Source organism: Sphaerodactylus townsendi, linkage group LG09 (assembly GCF_021028975.2).
Source record: "Sphaerodactylus townsendi isolate TG3544 linkage group LG09, MPM_Stown_v2.3, whole genome shotgun sequence".
In the NCBI taxonomy this organism is placed as follows: domain Eukaryota; kingdom Metazoa; phylum Chordata; class Lepidosauria; order Squamata; family Sphaerodactylidae; genus Sphaerodactylus; species Sphaerodactylus townsendi.
In genome coordinates this window covers 54,142,750-54,166,756 of record NC_059433.1, presented here as the reverse complement: position 1 = coordinate 54,166,756, position 24,007 = coordinate 54,142,750, and the positions used below count along the sequence as shown (strand labels likewise).

At 38.7% G+C, this 24,007-nt stretch overlaps 1 protein-coding gene across 1 annotated transcript in view; it reads left to right on the top strand.

Moving 5' to 3' along the window:
* RB1CC1 (RB1 inducible coiled-coil 1) overlaps positions 1-24,007 on the top strand; it is a 68,146-nt gene that overhangs the window by 30,296 nt on the left and 13,843 nt on the right. The window contains exons 13-19 of the mRNA XM_048508544.1: positions 1,097-1,200; positions 1,980-2,106; positions 4,784-6,696; positions 17,940-18,093; positions 18,808-18,916; positions 19,010-19,250; positions 22,328-22,382. Of these exons, the coding sequence (XP_048364501.1) occupies positions 1,097-1,200; positions 1,980-2,106; positions 4,784-6,696; positions 17,940-18,093; positions 18,808-18,916; positions 19,010-19,250; positions 22,328-22,382 (2,703 nt within the window). The remainder of the gene's footprint in view (positions 1-1,096; positions 1,201-1,979; positions 2,107-4,783; positions 6,697-17,939; positions 18,094-18,807; positions 18,917-19,009; positions 19,251-22,327; positions 22,383-24,007) is intronic.

The window sequence follows — 24,007 nt, the reverse complement described above, 5'->3', positions numbered from 1 at the left end:
GTCATAGGCGATAGACATTCAAAGGGAGAGAGAGAGAGTTCCAGTGTGGGGTTCCCATGGTTCTACATAAATTGCAGTCATAACATGGCACACAGTGGGGTGGATGCTGTCACTCCACTCAGTTTTCCTCCAGCCAATGTTGATAAAAGGCTCCCTCAAGGATGGTTGATCCAAACCAACATTTGTCTGTATGGTGAAAACAAAGATAATGAGAAGCAGGAAAAATAAGAACAGGCAGGAATCGACAACAATAACAGTACATTTGTGAGAAGCAGTACTGCAGGCTGTCTGGTAGCTCAAAATGAGACATGAGTTGTGAGTTTTGAAAGCCTTCTGCATTTTATAGTCCTTTTTTTAGTTTTATATTGTGACTCTGATCATTTTATCTTAAGGGGAAAAATGGTATTTAGTTAGGGAATTCATATGGCTGTTCTACAGAATCCTGCTCATGGTAGCTTATAATATTATAAAATTACTCCCCCCCCCAAAAAAAAGGTTATTGATATAAAATGAGCTATTTAAAGTCTTTCAGGAATCATAGATGAAATTACAGATAGACAAATTGATGTATGGGGTGTAGATGGATATTGAGTGGGCACAGCACAGCCCTGCCACTGGAAGGCCGCTTGGGCTTTGCCATACTGTTTGTCAGCATAAGTGTATGTCAGCAGAAGGAAGCATTCCTGGGCTAAAAGACCACAGGAAGCTGACATGTTGGCTCTGCACTGGAGAATGTGCCATCAGCACCAGCATGGGCTCCAACCTGTGCCAAAGGAGTACCGGCACCACAACACCACACCCAGACGTTGCATGGCCATCTGGCTCTTCATCCCTGGCACAAGTGTCCGTGGGTCACATAGATGTTATTTATGCTTTGTTGAGTGGCATCTACAGGGGTTATGCTGCATCCAGAGTCCTTTTGCCCTCCCCCCAGAATTGCGCTGTTAGTGTGTTCAAAAAAGAAGGATCCTTCTTGAATAAAAAAGTTAAAATAAACAATTGAGGTGTATTTCTAGGCACATGTAGTAGCAGTTTGAGTTCAATAATTTCTATGATTTTGACATTCATATCTATGATATGTACAATTTATTTATAGACTCGGAAACCTCGCAGATTTGATAGTGAACTTCCTGATATCTCATTATCTGACTTGCAGTTTCTGCAGTCCTTTTGTCCTTCAGAAGTCCAACCATTACTCAGGTAATACGAAGTGCACCAAGGAATTCAGTTTATCTAAATGCTTGTACATAATAAAAGAGCCATTTCTACCTCAGAATTTCCCTTTCCAGAACCTTTATTGGAAAAATTGGAACTTAATTCTTTTACAACTACTTAGGTCTTCCAAATACACACTTTTCAAATCTTGCATATTCAGTTGAAAGGGATGTTAATGAATGAACTGCCAGACAAGATGAAAGAAACACCTATAGAAATAAGTGGTTATTTCATTCACCTTCAAATTGCTTGGTCCCAATCTTTTTTCTTGGGTAATATTAATATTCCATCTTCTTAAAACAGTGGTTTCTAATAATTTAAGTATTCTCAGAAAGAGGTGAAAGCAAAAAAGGCACAGTAAGTGTAAAATATTACTATTTTCAAAGTCAAAGTTGGACCGTATTTATTTCCTATACAATATTAAATGTTTGTTTAAATAAAAATATAAAGAGAAAATAAATAAAATTAAAAAAATTTCTGGGCCACCAAGGCTTTCTGACAGCATTTTCCCCCCACTTGAGTATTTGCACCCTGAGGAAACCCATTTCTGAAAGTTAGACGACCCTCCAGAGCTGAGTCAGTCAGAAAAAGGAAGTGGCAAATCTTCCATGTGCACATGAACATTCTTTAAGTATGGAACATTCTTTAAATATGTGCATTGAAACTCTAAAGTGCAAGAGAAGCTCTTTACGTATGTTTGTGAATACTGTGTGTTACTTTATAACATCCATGCAATTGGTGTTAAAATTATTTTGTATTTGAAGGGTTCCCATACTTTGTGATTTTGAACCTCTCCATCAGCATGTACTTGCTCTACATAACCTGGTCAAAGCAGCACAAAGTTTGGATGAAATGTCACAGACCATTACAGATCTGCTGAATGAACAAAAGGTATCCTTGGGCTATGCATGTGACTATATGCAAGAATTAACTACAGCACTGTAATAGTAATCACAGTCACTTTGAAGTTAGATTCAGTTATTTTAAGGAAATGTATTTAGAATTGAGGATGTGTTGCTTCTGTTCATTTCATAGCAGAAATATTTGTCATATTCAAACCTAGACAACAAAAACAAAGGCAAGACTCATCAATTATGAGCAATTATAAAAATAATCTCTAGAATATGTAATGCTTATTACTGGCAACTCATTCCAAATCCCTAGATGACCTCTCTTGGTGGTTTCATGTAGGTGTTATATAGGATGGAGGATAAAATGGGGACAACCAGCACTGTCTTCTGGAGTTCCCTACACCCAATCCAGCCTACATGTCCAGAAGGATGCAATGATCAGTGGTATTGCAAGCTGCTGAGAGGTCCAGTTGAATTGCCAGGATACACTCTGTCTACCGGCAGAGGTCATCAGTCAGGGCAGTCTAGGCCATTTCCATCCCAAAGTCAAGCCAGAATTCAAATTGAAATAGGTCTAGATCATTTTCCCCCCAAGACTGGCTGTATAGCCACCATTCACTTGAGCACCGTGCCCTAGAATAGAATAATAGTCACTGGGCAGTAATGTTTTGGGCCTTTGGGTCCAGGGATGCCTTCTTCAGGCAGTTTCTCTTAACTACCTCTTTTAAAGTGGTGGGAAGTGTGCTCTGCCACAGTGAAGCATCTATTACCACCATGTCCCTTTCAGCCAGCCCAACTCTGATTATACTGCTAGCCATGAAGGGCAAGGGTCAAGACTGGAAGTGGTGGGCTGCATATTCAAATAACCTTGTCCATTTCCTCAGACCTCACAAACTGACAGTCATTCACACAACTAGGGCCAGAGTCTGCTTGAATAGCACTCTGATGCTGAGCCAGTCCACGTTGTGGCAGATGCAAGCAATTTTATTTGCAAATTGAGCTGGAAGAGAATCATAGTGAGCTTGTATGTTGTTCCAGGTCAGCATCCTCTGGGGCTTGATACAAAAGCCCCTTCACAGCATGGAAAAGCTCTGCTGTTTTCTGTATGATATGCAGATGAATATGATTATGTTAATTTCTGTGTCAGGATCATAACTTGGTGCAGTATTAAAAATCATAGCAATTAGAACTAGACCTTTAATTTTTCACTTCCTTCCTGGTCTTATCTGCCCCTTGTGTTTTATTATACTTTTGCTGTCTATTGTCAGCAGCATTTTTGTCCACAACTTTGCTGAAATATCTTATCAATATTTCTGGGAATTTTTCATGGAAACACTGGATGAGCTGAATCTTTTAAATCTCACCATTAGTTGTGTTTCCACATCATGGAAATCTTGTCATAACATTTTCCCATCATGAACACAAGATAAATATTGGATATGTTGAAATCTTGACCTAAGAGATGCCTTAGTTTCTCCCCCCACCCCCTTCCATAGTTTGTGGCATGTTAAACTATGTGATGAAGAGTCCTAGGTAATACCAAAATTTATTTGAAGTGATATTTAGTATATTTATTTCAGGTTTACCAAAATTAAGCATACTTAAGTGTCAGATGTATATTTCTAAAAGCATCTGTTGTGACTCCACATCCTTGTTATCTCATCAGGGGGCCTCTGGCTATTTTTTTACAGCTTCATCTGAGGGAAATAGCATATGGAGAAACTTAACTCCAGGGGGAAACTGGTTTTTTTTTTAAAAAAACAACAACAACTTTGTTTTAGAATTTTTATGCATTACAGCCTTGTAAAGCTTTCATATTTTTGCTTCTTAGAAGAAATTTTTCTTGGGAAAAAACCGACAGGTAACTGTCAAACAGTTCACCGGTCTTCTGAAACCATATATGTATTTGCACATTTATGGTTTTTGTAAAACTTATGTATAAGCTGTACACTGGCTTGTAGTTCAGTGTCCCAGCATGATGCTGCAAGTATTAAAACTGGGTTTTTGACATAGTCTTAAGGCTGGTTGACATGTCATAAAGTCCAGATGGAGTTCCATGCAGGGAACAGTTCCCATTCCCACGGGGGCCTGGTTCAACTTGGAACCATGGTGCACAGGAAAAGAAAGGTTAAGTCTTTTCCACCTGCATTGTTTCCCTGCCCGTGAAATAGCTCTGGAAGCTGCAATTTGCTCCACTAGGGAAATTTACATGTAGCTCTCAATACATAAATGGTTTCCCAGCAGGGCAAATAGCAGCTCCTTGTGCTGTTTCAGGCTAAGAAAATGGAATGAAGTGGGAGGCCTAAGCCCCTTCTCCCCACAGGCTGTGGTTCTGATCAAAATTGGCTTCCTCTATGCCTCTGAATGAATGCCTCTGGCATTGACCTTCAGGTGTACATCTCATTCAAAACCCTTGAGGCACCCATGTGCCTACCATAAAGACTTTATAACAAATGAATCAACCTAGCCACTACGTAGAAGAATTTTGCATAAGTGTTAGCTAGCATGTATTGAGGTTATACCCCTCACCTTTTTGAGGTAGTTCTCTATGGAGTACATGGGAGTATGGTTGTTTTTGGAAATGTGGAGGGAAAGTCTGGAAGAACTGCTACTGCTAGCTTAGAGTTCATTATATAACTTTGGACCACAGCTTGTTATGTTGGTAAAGGATTATGAAAAGCTGGTTTGTTAAATCTGCCTTTTTTTGTATATTTTAGATTTCCAACAGTCAAGCTTCCCCACAATCTGTAATTACTCCAAGGATGGAAAGTACAACAGGAACAATTGCTACCTCTCCTAGAACTCCTCCATCACTCAGCCTTCAGGGTCCTCTCTGCCCTCCAGAGTGCCCCGCAGGTCCAATAGAAGAATTGTCTCCTGACAGTATTGATGCTCATACATTTGATTTTGAAACAATTGCACACCCAAGTATAGGCAATTCTCTGAAACAAGGTTCATTAGACTTGGACTCACTGGCAGAAAGTCCAGAATCTGACTTCATGTCAGCAGTGAATGAATTTATAATAGAAGAAAATCCAACATCTCCAAATGTGATAAGTGATCCTCAAAGTCCAGAAATGATGGTGGAGTCTCTGTATTCCTCAGTTATCAATGCAATTGATAGCAGGCGGATGCAAGACACAAACATCTGTACAAAAGAAGCAGTCCTAGAAAATTCTGCTATAAATGTTTACATGGAGAAATGTAGAGTTGCTACCCAAGAATCACAGTTAAATTTAAGAAACTTCAAAGAAGACCTTTGTCACTTTAGAACATTTGTAGAAAAAGAACAGTGCGACTTTTCTAGTTCTTTAAAATGTACATCAATAGAAATAAGAAATATTATAGAAAAAGTTAAAATGTCTCTTGAAAAGACACTAAAAGATAAGCATCGCAACGAACTGCAGTCTGTAAAAATGGAATATGAAAGCAGAATGAATATCTTAGTTGAGGACAGTGAGGAGAACGAAAAAAAGATTATAAAATTAAAGTTAGACTTGAAAAATCTTGAAGATATTTTGCATGATAAAGATGATGAATTTGCCGTCGTAAAGAATGAAAAGGAAGCCGTTGTGTGTTTACAGAATGAAAAAGAGGAGAAGCTGCTTGAACTGGAATGCCAAATGAGGAATCAATGTTGTGAAATTAAGGAATTAAGGGAATCCCGTGAAAGTGTGTTAGAAAGTTTGAAAAAGCTTCATATAGAAACAGATGAAAAAATGTACCTTTTGAAAACAGAACTTCAGAGTTTGGAGCAAGATCATCTGAAGGAACTAGAAGCCAGTCTTCATGTCAGACACACGCAAGAATTTGAAGTGCTAATAGCGAAAAACAGGGATTGTTTGGACAAGTTAAAAAAGGAAAATCAGTGCCAACTTGAGCACATGCAAGAATCTCATGCTGTAAAAGTCCAAGAAAAAGAGAAACAGATTGAAGAACTAAAGTTTAAGGTTTCTGAATTGTCTGACTTGAGGTGCAAATTGGAAGTTGAACTTGCCTTGAAAGAAGCAGAAACAGATGAAATGAAACTACTCTTAGAAAAAAGCAAAACTCAGCAGCAGGATAATTTAAAATCTGTCATTGACAAGGAAACTGACATTTTAAGAAAGGAGATTGATAAATTGAACCATCTAATTCAAATTAATGATGAGGAATATCAGATAGGATTAGCGGAACTAAGAACTTTGATGACTATCGAGAAAGATTATTGCATTTCAGAATTAATTGGCCGGCATGAAGAAGAAACAAATTTGCTTAAAACGGAGTTGAACAAAGTAACTTCTTTGCATCAGAAAGCGTTTGAAGCAGAAAAAAGGTTGGAAGAACAAATAACAGAACTGCAAGGTAAACTAGAATTGGCGGTGACTACCCTAGAAAAGCAAAAAGAGGAGAATTTGGCTCTCTGTGAACAGCAGAAAAGGTATGAAGCCACTGTGAGTCAGCTTGAAGAGGAGAAACAGCTGCTGGTCACTAACTGTGAGGAAGATAGGAAGCTGCTTGTCGAGAAGCTCAATGGTGAAAAAGAAGATGCAGTACGAATTGCCCTGAAAGAATTTGAGTTGCACAGGGAAGCTGTGGAAAAAGAACTTTTGGAAAAAATTCAGCAACTTGAGATGCAGGTTAACCAGAGGTACTGTATGAATTAATTTATCCTATTTATTGAAATAAAAACCCAACAATGCTGAATATACATGCTTGCCGTCAGTGAAGTAAGCACTGTGGGGTTTCTCTATTGCTACAGTCCTTAGATTGCAAATTTAGTTGTCCTGTCTCGGTTCATAATTCCATCCTCACATGGTTTATTTTCGGTGTACACAGGGCATTCATTCTGTGCTCTTTGACAATCAGTCTAGTAAGGACATGTTGCGATTGCGAAAAGTGTTGGACTGTTCTCTTTACTTCTTGGAAGCTTGACGTTCTTGAATTGATTTAATTAAAGTGGGTATCATCTTCATTTTGGGTTTGAAGTACCTCTTTTTTTCTTATTAAAGTGTCCCCATAAGAATTCCATACCAGTATGAAACTTGCTAAATATCTGAAAATTTATCTCTGTGCTTTGATCATTGCTGTAGGACAACTTTCATACCCTTCGTATTTTCATAGAGGGCCTGCGTAGCATAGTGGCTAACAGCAGGTGAATTCTAATCTGGAGAGCCAAGTTTGATTCCCCATTCCTGCACATGAATGGCAGAGTCTTCACTGGTGAACCAAATTTGTTTCCCCACTTTACATTCCTGCTAGGTAACCTTGGGCTAGTCACAGTTCTTTGAAACTCTCTCAGCCCCACCTACCTCACAGGATGTCTGTTGTGGAGAGAGGAAAGGAAAGGAGTTTGTTAGCCCCCTTGAATCTCCTTACAGAACAGAAAAGGGGGACATAAATCCAAACTACTAGTCCTCCTCTTCTTCATACAAACAGTACCCTGCTCATATGACAATGTTACCTTACTGTTTTAATCATATTTAAGTCAGTCACAGGGAAGTTAAGAAAGAGGAATGCAGTGAAAATACTGATAAAATAAAGATCAGTTCTCACCTAGATCTCTTTGACTAGTTACGTATTTGTCATTTGAAGCTATTGGCTCCAGTCATGCTTGTATGAGATGCTCACATTTTTAAAGGATACTTCTAAAACAATTTCACTTAAAAATGTTTCTGCAACTTTGTTGATTAATAAAAAAATGAAACAAATACATATTACTAGTATAAAATCCATTAAGCTAAATCCCAAAATAATTGCAATGACAATGAATAGGAAAAGTAGCAATAATCTATCTGAATTAATATTTGTTAGTCTGACATTTGGCTGTTTTGTTTAGAGACAGCAATCTGTATTCTGTCAGTTTATTTCAAGTTAGATCAAAATAGTAATGCCGAATTGGAAAGTTCTTTATTGACTCTATAAGTATCAATTCCCAGTCAGATTCTCTTTGTCTGAACTAGCTCTGTTCGCTTTAGAATGAAGACTTTTATTTTCATTCTGATGTTTTGCAGATTGCACAGCTACTGTGTATGTTTATACATCTGAGTGAAAATATGGACTTTCCCCCTAGTGCATTTATTTCTGTGTAGTTAATGCAAAGTTTCTCCTGTTGCTTTTCATTTCTGTATTAGGTGTAGTGTTAATTCTGCCCCAAGCCTGTTAGTGTACTGCTGTTAATGTCTTATATTGGTGATTAGTACATATACGGCTTATGTGTGATATTTGTGCTGAGTGCACACACATGTGATTCACTAGTCAGTATCTGTGTCTATCATTCATCACATCGCATGCACACTTAAGGAAATTTCCATCAAGCTCTGTGATTCAACTGATTTTCATCAAATGTGTGCACTCGTTGGGTTGGATCCAACTGAGTTTTTCCCCCAGTGAAGGAAAGAGCCCCTTTCCATTTGTTCACCCACCAGACTGTGCGGAAGGTCCCAGTACCTGCATAAACAAGGGCTTTGTGATATGGGCTACAGTAAGAAAGGCCATTGTGTGGTTCACTGAAGAAGTGGCTGGGTTCTTGAAAATGTCATCCAGACTAGATGGGAAACAAAAGTGCAGTCCATTATAAACAGTGGGAAATAAAAACAAACAATGCAACAGTGAACAGATTTTTTTAAAAAGCAAAAACAAAAAATAAAATTTATATACACCTATTTAACTTTGATATTTGCAACATTACATCTGACAAAGTGGGCTTTAGCCCATGAAGGTTGTAATGAAATTGAAAAACTTAAACGATTTAATCAAAAAAACATGGCATGGATCTGAACAAGTGCAAATGGAGCACAGTTCATGGGATAAATATTGTCTGGCATACATTACTGCATTTCACCCCCTAATAGCAGCTTGTAGGGATCGAGAGATGCTCTGGATCTCTCTGTGTCTATGTGTGTGTGAAAGAAAGAGGGACAGAAAGGACAATTTGTCTGATTTCCCGTCTCACTGCAACATCTGTGTATCACCTAGTCCTAGTGCAATACCTGAGCATCCTCTGACACTCAGTGGCAGCAGTGTGGAAAGTGCTGCAGAGAAAGGGAAAGAAATTCCTAGAAATGCAAACAAGTACTTCTGAATCATAGCAATTGTATGCGTTCTCATGCATAGGGCTTGCAACAAAAGAATAAAAGTATGGGACAGTAGTTAATACATGTATCTGGATAAAGGAGTTGTAAGTATTTGATTAATGGAATTTGCTATGTTATATTCTTTTATCTCAGTGCAGTTGCAGAGGTTTATTAAACCTTGGCCATAAACCCAACAGTAAAATCATGTGCAGTAGAATTTTAGTGGGTTCAGACTGGAGTAATTCTACATGGGATTTCACTGTCCAGAGTGCTACATACTGGAAATAAAATGAACAGTTCTCCAAAAATGGCGGAGGCTATGAAGAAAAGCAGATATGTTCTAGCGGTTGTGTTCCATGAACATGATTTTAAAAAAAATCTACAGTTAAAAAATTCTATTACTTCTTAATTTTCAAACCTTTACAGAAAAGCTATTTGAATTAAAGCTATTTGAATTATTTGAATTAAACAGGTGAGCAGAAACTGGATTAACTTTTCCTGTCTTTGATTCTGTTTTCATGTATTCAGCTTTGTTAAGCTATAGCTTGAATCATCCGGTAGAGCCTAGGCAATAATGACTAATGTCAGCTTTTGCCTATGTAAATTGTTCAGGGAGTAGCTGTTGTTGAAAACCTTCAAGCTACAACTCTTATTAGGAAAATGTCTGGCTGCCATAAACAGTAGAAAGAAAAACAAATAAGCAAAAATACTTGCAAATGTTTTCAATGTTCAGCAAGTATTTGTATACGTTGGAAGACGTTTTACTGAGCATTTCTTGTTTTCTTTGTCTGAAATGGAATAACTTCATGAGGTTTTCCTTGTTCAGATGTGATGGTTTAGAGAAATAGCTATAAATACATGGTATAGAAAGCAATTCAATTACTTACATTAAAAATATGGTAACAACAACCTGATGGTTTTCTGCGCTGCCTCAATTAAGAAGTATCATTGCATTGTTTAGTCAGTTCTCTCATGAATACACAATAGTGTGACTGTATGAACAGGATCACTCATGTTACTACATTTGTATAAATTTGACATTCATTTATTTTCATGATTTTAATAAGTTACTTGGGATCTATCTATTCTTGCCAGGTGATCGTGCCTAACCTGTTATTTGACAGATGCTTTAGGGCTTATATAGCTTTGTTCCATCTGCCACTACAACTAGGATGAATGAAATACAAAATGATGTTGCATATCAATTGTTACAAGTTACATTCCAATTGAATGGTACCAAGTTCCCCTATTTCCTATAGCCAATAGGGGCATTTGGTACCATTCAATTTGGAATGTAGTCCCGATAGGGCTAAATATGCTTATTGATTGAGGATTTCTTCACTGAGGAAGAGCACAAACGCGTGCGTTTTGGAAATTATCCGACAGAGCTGAGAATTATCCATCATAGTCCATTACCAACGGCTTTGGAGATTCCCGAGGAACATAGATACAGGTGCTATCAATTGCAGTTGTGGTTACAATAGTCCGGAAGCTTTCAATTAGCCGCATAAGCTTGATAGTTACGCTGGAAGTTACTCAATGGCTGGACGTTTGAAGTAATACCGTATTTTTCGATACAGATCATCAAGATTTGGATTTCATATGGTATAATACCTATGAAACAATGGAAAGAGACGTTTATGATATGGTCTATGAGTAACTCTATTGTATGGACTTGTACAAGATTCTATATGTGAAATTGTTTTATGTATTTTAAATTGTTCTGTACATGTAACACTACTATAATTTATTTGTACACTATTACACATGGGGTGTTAACATCTATAGTGTTGGTTTAAGTTACGATTTATGACACTACATTTATAAAAATGATGCCTATGCAGCATGCAACATCTTTTTGTATTTCACTCATCCTAGTTGTCATTGTTCTGTTGCATATTGTTGCTATATATTTCCATCTGCCACTACCCCAAGATGTGCACATGCATCATAGCAAGCAAGAGGCCCATACATATCTATTAACATTTCCTTGAATCCATCTTCTTCTGTGCATTGACCAAGTGGGTTGGATAGTGCTAAACAGGATAAGGGAAGGCTAGAATGAAGAGCACACATGCAGGTTGTCAAAAAGTCTCTCTCTTTATGGAGATTTGTTTTTCTTTGTGTTTCAGGCCTGCCTGGACATGTCCAAGCTAGCTAATTGCTCTACATTTCAATGCTATGACTCTCCTTTCCTGAGGTGCAAATGTTAGTGGTCAGCTGCAGATAATTGCCTGCCATCTCCAGTAGAAGTAAATTGCGGTGTCATTTCAGCAGGGAAGGGATAATGGCTGGAGCAAGCTCTTCTACGTTTTGATTGGGTCAAGGATAATATGCACATGGAGCGTTAGAAATAAAAGGAATATATGAGTTAGAACCAACATGGGTTCCTGGGGAACTTTACTGCAGGTTTCAGGGAACCATTTGGACCCTTAGACAAGGGAGGGCTGGAGTGCCTGGACAACTCAAGACAGAGTTGAGACAGGAAGGTAATACTTTTAATTCTCGTGTGCCTGAAATTGTTGCTGAAAGTTTGTAATTATTCTCCCTGGTTTGAGATTAGGATTTTATTCTTTGTTTCCCAGTTTGTTATTTTGTCTGATTACTCTGCACTTGTTTTAAATAAAGCTTCTAATTTTTATTCCAGTGTATTCTTTGTATTCCAGTGTATATATATCTGTGGAATGTTGGGGGGGGGGGGGTAACCATTTGCCTGATAACAAGTGTAAAGGGTGTAATTAGCCTGTGTTGGTGAGATCCAACCAAACACCCAACACATGCAAATCAGGATCCCACCCAACACATTCAAATCAAGCTTGCTAATTGCACCCTTTACACTTGTTAACAGGCAAATGGCTTTTTCTCCCACCCTGGACATTCCACAGGTATATATACTCCACTTGCTTTACTACCATCAGATCCTCTGAAGATGCCAGCCACAGATGCAGGTGAAACATCAGGAGAAAATGCTGCTTGAACACAGCCATACAGCCTGGAAACCACACAACACCCCATTAACAACTTTGCTCACTTCTTGCCAACTGAGGGCCAAGGATTCCTTGATTGAGTCAGTCCTCTCAGGTTGGATCTTCCTCTTTTCCTGCTGCCTTCAACTTTTCCTAACATTATTATTTTTTCAAGTGACTCTTGTCTTCTCAAAATGTGATAGCCTCAATATGATTATGATAGCCTCAATTTAGTCATTTTAGCTTTGAGGGAAAGTCCAGGCTTGAGTTGATTTTCACCCCACTGATTTATCTTTTGGCAGTCCACAGTATCCATAAAATTCCTCCAATATCACATTTCAGAGGAATCCAACTTTTTCATGTCAGTTTTCTTAATTGACCAACTTTTACACCCATTCATAACAGTGGGGAATACTGTAGTATGACTTAACTTGATCTTGGTTGCCAGTGACATCTTTCTTCATTTAAATATCTTTTTTAGATCCTTCATGGCTGCCCTTCTCCATCTCAGTCTTCTGATTTCTTTGTTTCAGTCTCCCTTTTGGTTGATGATTGAGCCTATTTCTTCATTGCCAGTTTTGAGTTGTGTAGTTCCTCAGTATTCAATACTTTTGTCTTCTTGATGTCTAGCTGTAATCCTTCTTTGACACTTTCTCCTTTAACCTTAATCAGTAGTTGTTTCAAGCCTTCCCTATTCTCTGCCAGTAATGTGGTAGTATCTGCATATCTCAAATCGTTAATATTACTTCTGCTTGTGTTCATTCCACCTTCATCTACATCTAATCCAGCTTTCCTTGTTATCTGTATACATATTTAACAGATAAATAAATACATCCTTGTCTGAACCTCTGCCAATTGGAAAACCATTCAGGTTCTCCATATTCTGTCTTAACCATAGCCTTTTGTCTGGAGTACAGGTTGCACATCAAAACAGTTAGATGTTGGGACACTTCCATTTCTTTTAAAACTAATAGGAGCTTTTCATGATCCACACTATCAAAAGCTTTGCTATAACCTACGAAACACAAATGGGTGTTCTTCTGAAATTCTCCCATATTCTCCAATAACCAATGTAAATCTGCAATATGATTACCAGTCCCTCTTCCTTTTCTGAATCCAGCTTGAACATCTGGTATTTCTCATTTCATATATGGTAACAGTGTTTATTGTAAGATTTTGAGCATCACTTCACTTGCATGAGAAACGAATGCAGTGATCCAATAGTTTGCTATTGTTTTATTTTCCATATATGTTGATATATTGTTGTTGAAATTCTGATGGACTCCCTTCCTATGGCCTGAAATAGTTATATTGATATTTTGTTTACTCATGGTGGTTTGTTTCTTACAATTCCTTTGAGTACAGTTTTCCCTTCTCTTTCTAAAACCACAACTTCTTCACAAGATTCCTATTTGAAGAAAACTTTCATCTTTCAATCTCTTTTGTATAATTCTTGGATATTGGATACAGAAGTACTCTAGGAGATGTTCTCTGAAGACAGTCCTAATTCTTCAGACATCTCAAGCTGAGATGTAATATAGTGAGGTACAGATGTAGAGGCATGTACCATATTGTGCCATTAATGATCAGTATATTTTGACAAAAAAATTTACAAGCACTGGTTAAACATAATTTTGTTGAAAATATTTGTCTAGAAAGAAGCTAATGTATAACAGCCTTTTTGTGGACAGATTAATATATATATACTTTTTTCCTCTTAGTATTGTTGCAGATGGAATATTTTTGCCTCAGCAGACTGCAGAAAAGAGAATCCACTTGTTTCAAATTCGGTTTTAAAACAAAATAATAGTTTCAGTTGGCGGGATCAAGGCAGTTTGTAAGGCATGGCCAAATCAACATGTGATATACACAATCATGCCAAGCTTTCTTCCTTTTGAATTCCATAAAATTACTTGAGAGTAATCTGTAATGTGCAAAGCAGGACTTCTCTTGAACAGTACATTTTGTAATAAGATTTCCAAATGAAATGTAATTAATTGTAACAGAAGTGTCAGTCAATGAGCTGTGAAATACCTTTGATACTGAGGGGATAATTTTCCTCTGGAGTACAAGCTGAAATTATGCACTTTATTGGTCTCTTTATATGCATGGATTTAACTCATCACACAGAAAAATTAGTACTGAACCATCCAAACAGTTCAGAAAAACAAACTGTAAAAGACATCCTTTTGATATCAGGTTTATTTCATGAGATGAAACAATACCCTGTCTCATAGAAAGAACCTCAATGCTGAATTAAGCTGCAGGCACTTCCTAGACGTTCTTTGCAGTGGAAGGCTCCGCTGCGGTCCTAGTACCTGCCCAGTTCTTTCCCCTCCCATCCCAATTCTCCAGTTGCATTTTAGAAGTTATTTTAAGCGCCACTTATGGCATTTTGTTAACACAGCATTTTTAGTGCATGTAAAGAACTCAGCAGAACTTGCCATTTGCAGCCATCACACCTGAACATCTGCGCTGAAGCTGGCACAAAATGGCAGGAGCAATGATCCCAAAAGGCAAGTTCTACTAATAGCCTTTAAATGTACTTAAAATTCTATTTTAACAAACTGCCATGCTGAATAGTGCACAGAGTAAAAGTTTTGACAGAAGCGTTGCTTAAAATAACTTCTAAAATGCAAGTGGAAAATTGAAACTTCTTTAAACAGTGGAATGACACAACTGTGATTTCAGCCGCAACTTGTATGACCACTTTTTTCTTTTCCTGAACCAGTGTATAGTCTCTTTAACAAAACAGAAACAGACTTTATACCTCCTACCTAACCTGATAAAACACCTGCTGTACCTCGGCTACAGTCTATTCTGTAGTAAGGGACTTCTGTAGATCAAATATGACCAATAGTGTGCATAGAATAGCCCAAGTTATTGAGTTATTCTGACTTAGCAGCAATAGTGAAGAATAGAGTAGTGCATGTAATTCTTGTAACCCAAATTTATTTGTTTAGATGTGTGATTTTTTTGAGTCCTACATGTTGCTCAGAATGCCTAGTGTTTGTTTTCCACTCACACTGTCAAGTTACTTGAAGACACTTCTCAGACTAGTAGGAGTGACCTATGAAAGAACCAAAGAGAATGTAAACTAATTATTTCAGTTAATATTAGTTCAAACGTATTTCAAGAGACTTCGATGGCAAACATTTTACACATTTTTGATACACTGTTAACATTTTTTCTTTAGCTACTGACCTATATTTCTGAGGTCTGATAAATGTGCAGAGTTCTACTTACTGTATACACTCGCATATAAGTCGAATTTTTCAGCTCATTTTTTTGTGCTGAAAAAGCCCCCCTTGACTTATACGCAAGTGAGGTGTATTTTAAAAAATATTTTAGGAGTTTTATTTTGTTGACTGCCAGAGGGCGCAGTTTTTAGGCTAGCCACACCAAAATTTCAGGGATTTTTCAAGAGACTCTCCTGATGATACCACCCAAGTTCGGTAAAGTTTGGTTCAGGGCGTCCAAAGTTATGGACCGCCAAAGGGGGTGCCCCCATCCCCTATTGTTTCCAATGGAAGCTAATAGTAGATGGGGCTACCCTTTTGAGGGTGCATAACTTTGGACCTCCTGAACCAAACTTCACCAAACCTAGGTGGTATCATCAGGAGGGTCTCCTAAAGATACTCTTAAATGTGGTACTGCTAACATAAACATTCCTCCCCTGACCCGAAATCCAGTTTTGAAGGATTTTAACGCTTGTGTGTTAGCTTCGTTGCCGATTGAGCTAAGGTTTTTGTATATTTAAAGTTATTGTTGAGACCATATTGTTTTTGTTTTTTTGAGCAGGAAAATTATCAGTAGCAAATGCTACAAAATTGTCATTCATATGAAGAGGATTTCTCTTCCCCAGTGCGCATATATATATTAGCTTCATGATTTCTCACAACAATGTTTCTGTTTCTCATTGCCGCTAGTTTGAAACCATGTTAATGTAATAAAAATTTGCTAGCGGGCAGCTGCACTTATTGGCAGCATCTCCTCTGTATCATTTCCTTTGCTAGTTGTAAATAGGAACTATCATCAGAACTGTCTGGAACCAGCCATGGATTCCATGGATGGCCTCAATCAAGCATCCCTGAATGTAGGCAGGACTTGCTTCTGTAAGGAATGGCTGCTTAATCTTCATGTTGGACAATAATAAAGCATGCACACCTGTTAGGAGGGTGGGCTTGGATCTGCCCCCGTAGTTTCCATGTCCAGAGTAAAAAGCTTTTTTTGTCTCTGCTCAGATGAATCCCAGAGTGAAATCTGTTGAAAAATGAAGCATCACCCTATCATTATTCCTGTCCTGGATCCCATTTTTTAGAGCTGGTATATGTGTTTCATGTGCCATACCTAAACCATTTCCATCTGGGTAGTTCTGATCTCTCTTTGTAATCTTTATGACAAATAATGTATGTACCACACTGCAGAAAGTTTCCCTATCAACACTGACTGCCTCTGTTAATATAGACCTGGAAAACCTTCTGTGTCATGTGGTCCTTGTTAAGATGCTGAAGTGGAATCTGGTTGTGAAGAAAAGGCTGCCAAGAGTAATGTGTCATCCAGTTTTCATTCTTGCACTGATAGGGAGAATGTTGGGAACTGTCTACTATGTAAACAAGGGGTAGTGATCACAAATGAGCAATATTGGCAGTGCCTTAATTCACAAGTCAACGTTCGTGCAATTGTGTCTCTTTTATGTAGAAAAGTGATCACTGTAGTGGCAGTACAAACACAATTATTTGCAGGGAAGGTGATAGTCACTGCTTTGAGAGGCAGATTGTTCCTTACCTTATTTGTAGCATTCAAGAACTTCAACAGGTTGACTGCTAAGCCTTCATTGTATTTGTTCTTGTCACACAGTCTTTCGTTGTCTTGGTAGCATTTGTTCCAGTCTTCTCACAGTTGTGTTGGGGTTACCTCTTCCATCATAATATCAGACTCATTACTTCACATGGCTGTACATGACAGCATAATACGGGGCTGGATAGCACTTCAAGGAGCTCAGGAAAAACACAACTGAATGATAATACAGAGGGGGAAAACAAGTTTAAGACTTATAAACTGTTTACAATCATCATTTCTCCTTCAGCCTATAAATATAAGAGTTGAAATATGTGGTTTGGGTTTTTCCCCCTTAGTTTTTAATATGGCATTTTATTACAGCTGTTAACATAAAAGATGGTAGTTTGTTACATAGCTCTGAATATTTTTTAAGTAAAATTAAAGGAGGAGAATAGTGAGCACTCAACTAGTCATATCCAGATTTCACTGCAGCCCTCTGTGACAGGCACAAATCCCATTTCCCTTGAACATGAAGCGTATTTAAAATTTCCTGGTGTGTGAAAACTTCACCCAAATTCTAGTTTGCCAGGTGCCTGCAGTCAGATGTCAGGGTCAATTTGGAATTTGATGGAAGGCTTCGTTAATTTGGAAAGTATTGTATAAGGGGAGGTAGAAGGGATAGCACAAGAGCAAGCTATATTTGGTCCCAACCATGGACAAACAAAAGTATGGTGTAGTGTCTGAATTCAGACTCTGAGTTCTGGGAACTTGGCTTCCCTTCTTTATTTCTTTCTGTAAAATGATGGCTTCCTTTATACCTCATACTGAAATTTTTATTTTTGGCACTAGATTAGCAGATTATAGTTAGCTGACAGTGCTCACTACCACTGTGCAAGCCTATCCATTGTATTTACAGCACAATCCTTAGGGAAGTTTACAGCCCTCTAACCCCACTGATTTCAGTGACTTGGTCTAACTCTGTTTAGGATTACGGTACTTAGTTAAAGAGGTAGATTGAGATTTTGTCTCTGTATGTTTGGATACATTAAGCTGTTTGATTATATTTAAAGTTCGGCTGAATCATCTGCGTCAAGCTTGGTTGCTGAACTTCAAGAAAAACTCCAGGAGGAGAAACTGAAGTTTTTGGAGCAGCTTGAAGAACATGAGAAAAGAAAAAACGAGGAAATGCAAAATATTCGAACATCACTCACTGCAGAACAGCAGGTAAAACAGACAGATTTGTGCATGCTTGTTGGAGACCAGCAGGATTAAAATAATTTAGAGCTGCTGGGTTTTTTTTTCTTTTGGAAATGAGAAGGGACAGCCTAGGGGGGCAGACAATCATACCTCAAAATTCCAAGAGATGTTAATGGTATCCTTGTTTCATTTATAAAGTCCTTTATAAATGAAACAAGACCTGTCTTTATCTCTTAATGATATATCTCTATAATGACAAAGATTGTCAGCCAGTCTTTGGTAGTAATATAGGCTTTATAAGAATGCACCTAATGAGTCACTGCTGTTGTGAAATCTCTCTGCATTTCAATTTACATTTTGAAAGGTTCCTATGCAGGTTTCTGACCCATTCATTTCCCCCATGGCAAGTACACATGATCTATCCCCATATCTCCCTATTTAAGATGCGAGTAAATAATGTCATTTCAGAACTGTTTTTCTGTAGTATTCAAAGCAACTGTTGGACATCAGTAGATTTAGGACTCCTGTACTTCATGATATCATGTTAGTGATAGATCAGTGATATAGTTTTGGAGAAAATCCAAATTGGGATGCATTCCGAACAAATGCTTCAAATATTAAATAATGTAACTTCTTTAGTTACCTTAGTGTGATTTGGGAAGTTGTAGAAATCAGTATTGTTGTTATTTTCTGTGCTTGCATGTTGCATTATTTAAAATAATGTTATATTTGTCTTTGCAGACTACTTTCAACACTGTTCTGACGAGAGAGAAAATGAAAAAAGAAAACATAATAAATGATCTTAGTGACAAATTAAAAACGATTACACAACAGCAAGAAAGAGATAAGGGTAAGCAGAATATTGTACTGCACTGTAAGTGGGATCCACATAATTGTTCTGCAATATATATAAATATTAAATAATAACCTTTGCCGGCCTTAGATCTGATTGAAACCCTTTCTGAAGACCGAGCTCGTTTACTTGAAGAGAAGAAGAAACTTGAAGAAGAAGTGAATAAGCTGAGAAGTGGAAGTTCTGTTCTGTCAACTTATTTACCACCTACTTCAGAACCCTCTGGAGCTTGTGCAGCAGATTTTACAGCAGATGCTGAGCGATTGACTTCAGATACATCTGAGGAAGGAAAAATGGATTCTGCAATGGAAACTAGCATGATGGCTGTAAAGTAAGTAGAGAAGTTATTTGTTGAAATGCGTACATTTTGGGATGTACCAAAAGATATCAAGAGATTTGTGAATTAATCCACCACTTCTTCCTGGCCCTTATTTTTAGTTCAATGCTCCATGGTGATCCTAGTGCCTGCCTTGTTCTGGAAGGCAGCAGTATCTTGCATATGGAGTTAACTCAGCCCGACCCGCAGGATTTCCTCCTCCCTTCATCTCCTTGCTTCTCCAGAGGAAATTCAAACCAAAACAGGGGATGTTTTCACCCACTAGTGGAAAACAGTGTCAGAAGGGGACAGGCGAATGTCTCTGGAAAGAGAGTTCCAGAATTCTGGTGCCATGACCAAGAATGCCCCCTCTCTGGTTGCTAGCTGCCTAATCTCAGAAGATGGAGGTTCATCTGTGCATCTCAAGATGGCCTTTTTGGCGCGTAGGTTTCTATGAGAGTAGTTGGTTCTTCAAATACACTAGTCCCAAGCCATATAGATCTTTAAAGACCAATGCCAGCACTTTGAATTCGACCCAGGAACAAAGTGAAAGGTAGTGTAGATGGACCATACTGGAATGATATGGTCCCTACGACCCACGCCAATCAACATCCTAGCTACAGCATTCTGCACCAGGTTTCCGATAAATTTTTCAATGGCAGCACTATGTAGAACATATTGCAGTTATATAACCTAAATGTTGCATGATAATTTTGCCCTGGAAAAGTCATGATTGACTAACCAGTTGAAACTGGTTAAAAAGCACTCCTCACCGCCACTTCTGCATGCCTATCAGGCAGTTGGCCCTGGTCAAGGAGCACCCAAAAGCTCTGAAGGTGTGCCTTAAATTGGAGTGTAACCCAGTATGTGTTACATACTGTCCTCTTCTAGTTCATCAGCTTCACTCGTCAGAAAGTTATACATCTTCAGGGCATATTGAAATCAGTCCTTAATTTTCTTGACCTGTGGTTTTTGTCCTGTGTAATGACATGAACTTAATCTGGGTGAACAGGTTGATATAACTGTTATGATTCCATGAGATCTCCAGGCTCCACCTAAAGGATGACAAACCTAGAAGGAGTGAAGGAAACAGGGGAGAGCTGCTATGAGAGCTTTTGGGAGAGGGGAAGGGGAAAATAAGTTGCTTCCCACAAGTCATTGTGGGTTCCCACTTGTTAATATACAATGGAACCTCGGTTTTCGCCGGTAATCCGTCCGCCAATGCTCGGCGAAAACTGAAACCGTCGAAAACTGAAGCTACACCGTTTGTGCATGTGCTATGCAGATGGCGTAGCTGAAAACGGAGGCGCCCGGCGAAAACCAAGGCAAAAAAACAGCTGGGGGCGACCAGCGAAAACCAAAACCGGCAAAAACCAAAGGTGACAATTACCAAGGTTCCACTGTACACAGTACAAGATACATTATGAATGTATCTTAACAGTAAATCCAATTCAAGTCCATTGCTAGTACATTTTAAATTCATCTAAGAATTTCTTCCCTCACATTCTCTAATGGCTTAATTTTATTACAGCAAATAATGAATGCCTTCCAAATTTTAATAAATTATTCTTGTATTTTAACTGAATACAGTGTGGGCAGTTATGCCTTATTTATTTCATGGATATAGCTATTCCACCTTTAATTTTTGCCTACCCCTCAAACATCTTTGTAATTTTTTACTTCTGCTTATTTATTTACAGAAGTTTATGGTTGAATAGAGGGTTAAAGTAATCTCCTACTGTGTGTAATTAAAAGTATTAATGTTGCTTCCTCAGTTGGATTTTGCTTTAATTGTTGTTACATCACCTCTTAGGCTTAAAGGCAAACATTATGTATTCACATCTAAAATGTATATGTGCATTTGCACACATTACACCCTCATTGCATAAACACAAAAATATCAAAATCATGAAGAAACAGTAAGATGAACTATTTTTTTAAAAGAGTAGCTGTTAAATTATCTCATTTTGGTAGATACCTTTCCCACTCAGTGTCACTAGACACATGTTATTTATTTATTTATTTATTTATTTATCAGTCTTATATACCGCCCAATCCCCGAAGGGCTCTGGGCGGTTAACAACATAAAATTTCAGATACATATAGACTGTAAATAATTTAAATTAGATTTAAAATGCAGCAAATAATAAACAATAAACAATAAACAATGCCCGCAATTCCTATTAGACCCTCCCAGGAGGGGAGAAAAGCATAGGGTCACATAGATGAAGTAATAGGCCCAAACATAGGAGGGTGAAGGGGGGGCACACAGTCAGCGGCTGGACACTCCAAAGGCCGGTGGGACAACTCCGTCTTGCAGGCCCTCGCGAAGGAACTCTGGGTCCCGCAGGGGGCCAGGACAGCTGGTGGAAGAGTGTTCCACCAGGCAGGGGCAAGGCTGTAAAGGTCCTGGCAGTGGAAACCAGCTTATCATTGAGGCAGGGGACTACCAGCAAATTGGCCTCTGCTGGCGCAGAGGCCTAGTAGGAACATATGGGGTAATCTGCGGTCCCGGAGGTATAGAGGGTCCCAGGCCGCGTAAGGCCTTAAAGGTAAGCACCCATACCTTGAAGACAATCCGGAATTCAACCGGGAGCCAGTGCAAGCGACACAGTATTACTAAAACAACCAACCATCTAACCACTTGTGAAATTGCACTTGTGACCAAACAATGTCATATAAAACTTCACCAGGCGCTTAAACTGATTGTATTCATTTAACAGTGTGGCACATGTACGATGTCCAGTAAATTTAGAAAAGCTTATCCTAAAATATTAGGGTTAATTTAATTCTGATGTTTATTTTAGAGTAATGTAAATCTCTTTACATAAATGTAGGTTATAGTGGTTAGAAAAGCAGGGAGTGAATTCCAGTTGCTCCTTTGTTCTGTAGTCTGTCTGCACCATATTCCGCACTGTCCCCAATGGAACCCCACACCCCAGAAAAGACTTTAAGGAGAAAAAGAGAGCTGCTGGGAAAAAAAGGAAGATCCATTCAACAAGAGGACCACTGCTTTCAATTTTCTGGATCCAAGTTTATGTCAAGTAGGCAGAGAAATTCTTGCTAACAAATTTGACTTTTTCTTCTTTTAGTGAAAATGTTCAGATGTTGTCTGAAGAAAAACAGAGGATAATGTTGTTAGAAAAAGTGAGTAATTCTCTCCTATTAACTATTTGTGAGGTGTGTTTTGGATTCTCAGTTTATGTATTCATCTTCATATATGAATGTATTCTCATCTAATTGCTGATCTAGTTATAGCAAATTGCTCTCAGTAGTTGCAGAGTGGTCTGCATTACAAGGAAGCTTTCACGTTCTCTGACCACAGGATCAATAAGAAAGGTAAAGCAAAGGGCAGGACTGTTACTCTCCAAGTTTCTGCTTCCGCTCCTCTGAAGAAAAGCAGAACTGCTTTTGGACAGTTCAACCAAAGGAAGTCTTGCTCCATTGATGAGTCTTTTCTCTGCTTTGTGATAACAGCCATTTGAGGCAAGCGAATTTTGCATGGGTTTTCATCTGTTTCCTGCTTAGAGATTTACTGTTAATTTGCCTCCTTTTTGTTCAGCAGCAACCAAAATGTTACTGTATCAATCTTTTGGTTTCTTAAAATATGTGAAAATACCTATTTGGGGATAGATATATCATTTTATCAATATTCCTGGGTATTAACTTCATCTAACAATACATACAGCAGCTTTTTTCAGCACTGATTAGAGGAAATAATAAGCCTGAATTCATAGTCAAGAATAAAGACACAGGATGGAATTGTTCCCCAACTCAAATGCATACAAAAAGCTGGTGCTGCCCCATTTCATAGTACCAACCTGATATTTAGTGTTTTATATGCAGATCCCAGTGCTCTGTTAGCAACTGTGAGTCAGTCACTCATGGCAAGTTGCACAGATTCAGTGCCACAACAAAACTCATGTGTTAGAACTGTGCACCAGATTTTTAACTGATTTTTTTCAGATTTGTGCTTATTAGAGGCAAAACTTTTAGCAAAGCCAAAAAAAATTGAATACCCATAACCAGTAATGGCTTTTTTGGCTTTTTTCTGGAAACCCATTTTTTTGGGAATCCATTAAAGTCTATCACTGTTTCCACGCGAGCGAGCGTGGGTGCACCAACATAGTTGCAGTCAGTGCACCCCCTGTGGCCATTCTCATACCATTCTGCAAATGGCCCCAGTGCCCCAGCGGCCTGCGAGGCTGCCTTCGCACAAGGCATGCTGCTTTTTTCCCCCTCTCACCTTTCGGCTGCCGTCCCTGTAGAGAGGCCAGGGGACACGCCCCCATAGCCATGGTTACGCCTCTAGGAACGGAGACCAGGAGGTGTAGCTGTCTCCCTGGCTTCTCTACAGTGATGACAGCAGCCCGAGCGAGGTAGAGAGAAGCGGCACTATGGGGCCGCCCGCCTTCCACCTGCTGCTGTTTGCACGGCAGCAGGTGGAAGATGCTGCTTTTTAAAAAACTTGCTCATTGAGCGAGTTTTGAAAGCAGTGTTTTTGCACCGCTTGAGGGAGGTAAGCATGGCGCTGCTGCAATGCAGCAGCACCAGCTGTGTGAACAGCGCCCCAGGGATGGTGTTTTTATTGTCCCTAGGGTGCTGTTTTCTACCCATGCGGAAACAGCCACAGTCGAATTTTTTCAAGGAGGGGCTGTTTCTTAAAATAAAGGCACCACATTTGCAGTGTTTGCAGTGACTCTTCTTAAAATAACTCCCATCTGTAGTGAAGATTGGATCAAAGGATTGAATTTTATGCCCTCCCCCCAAAG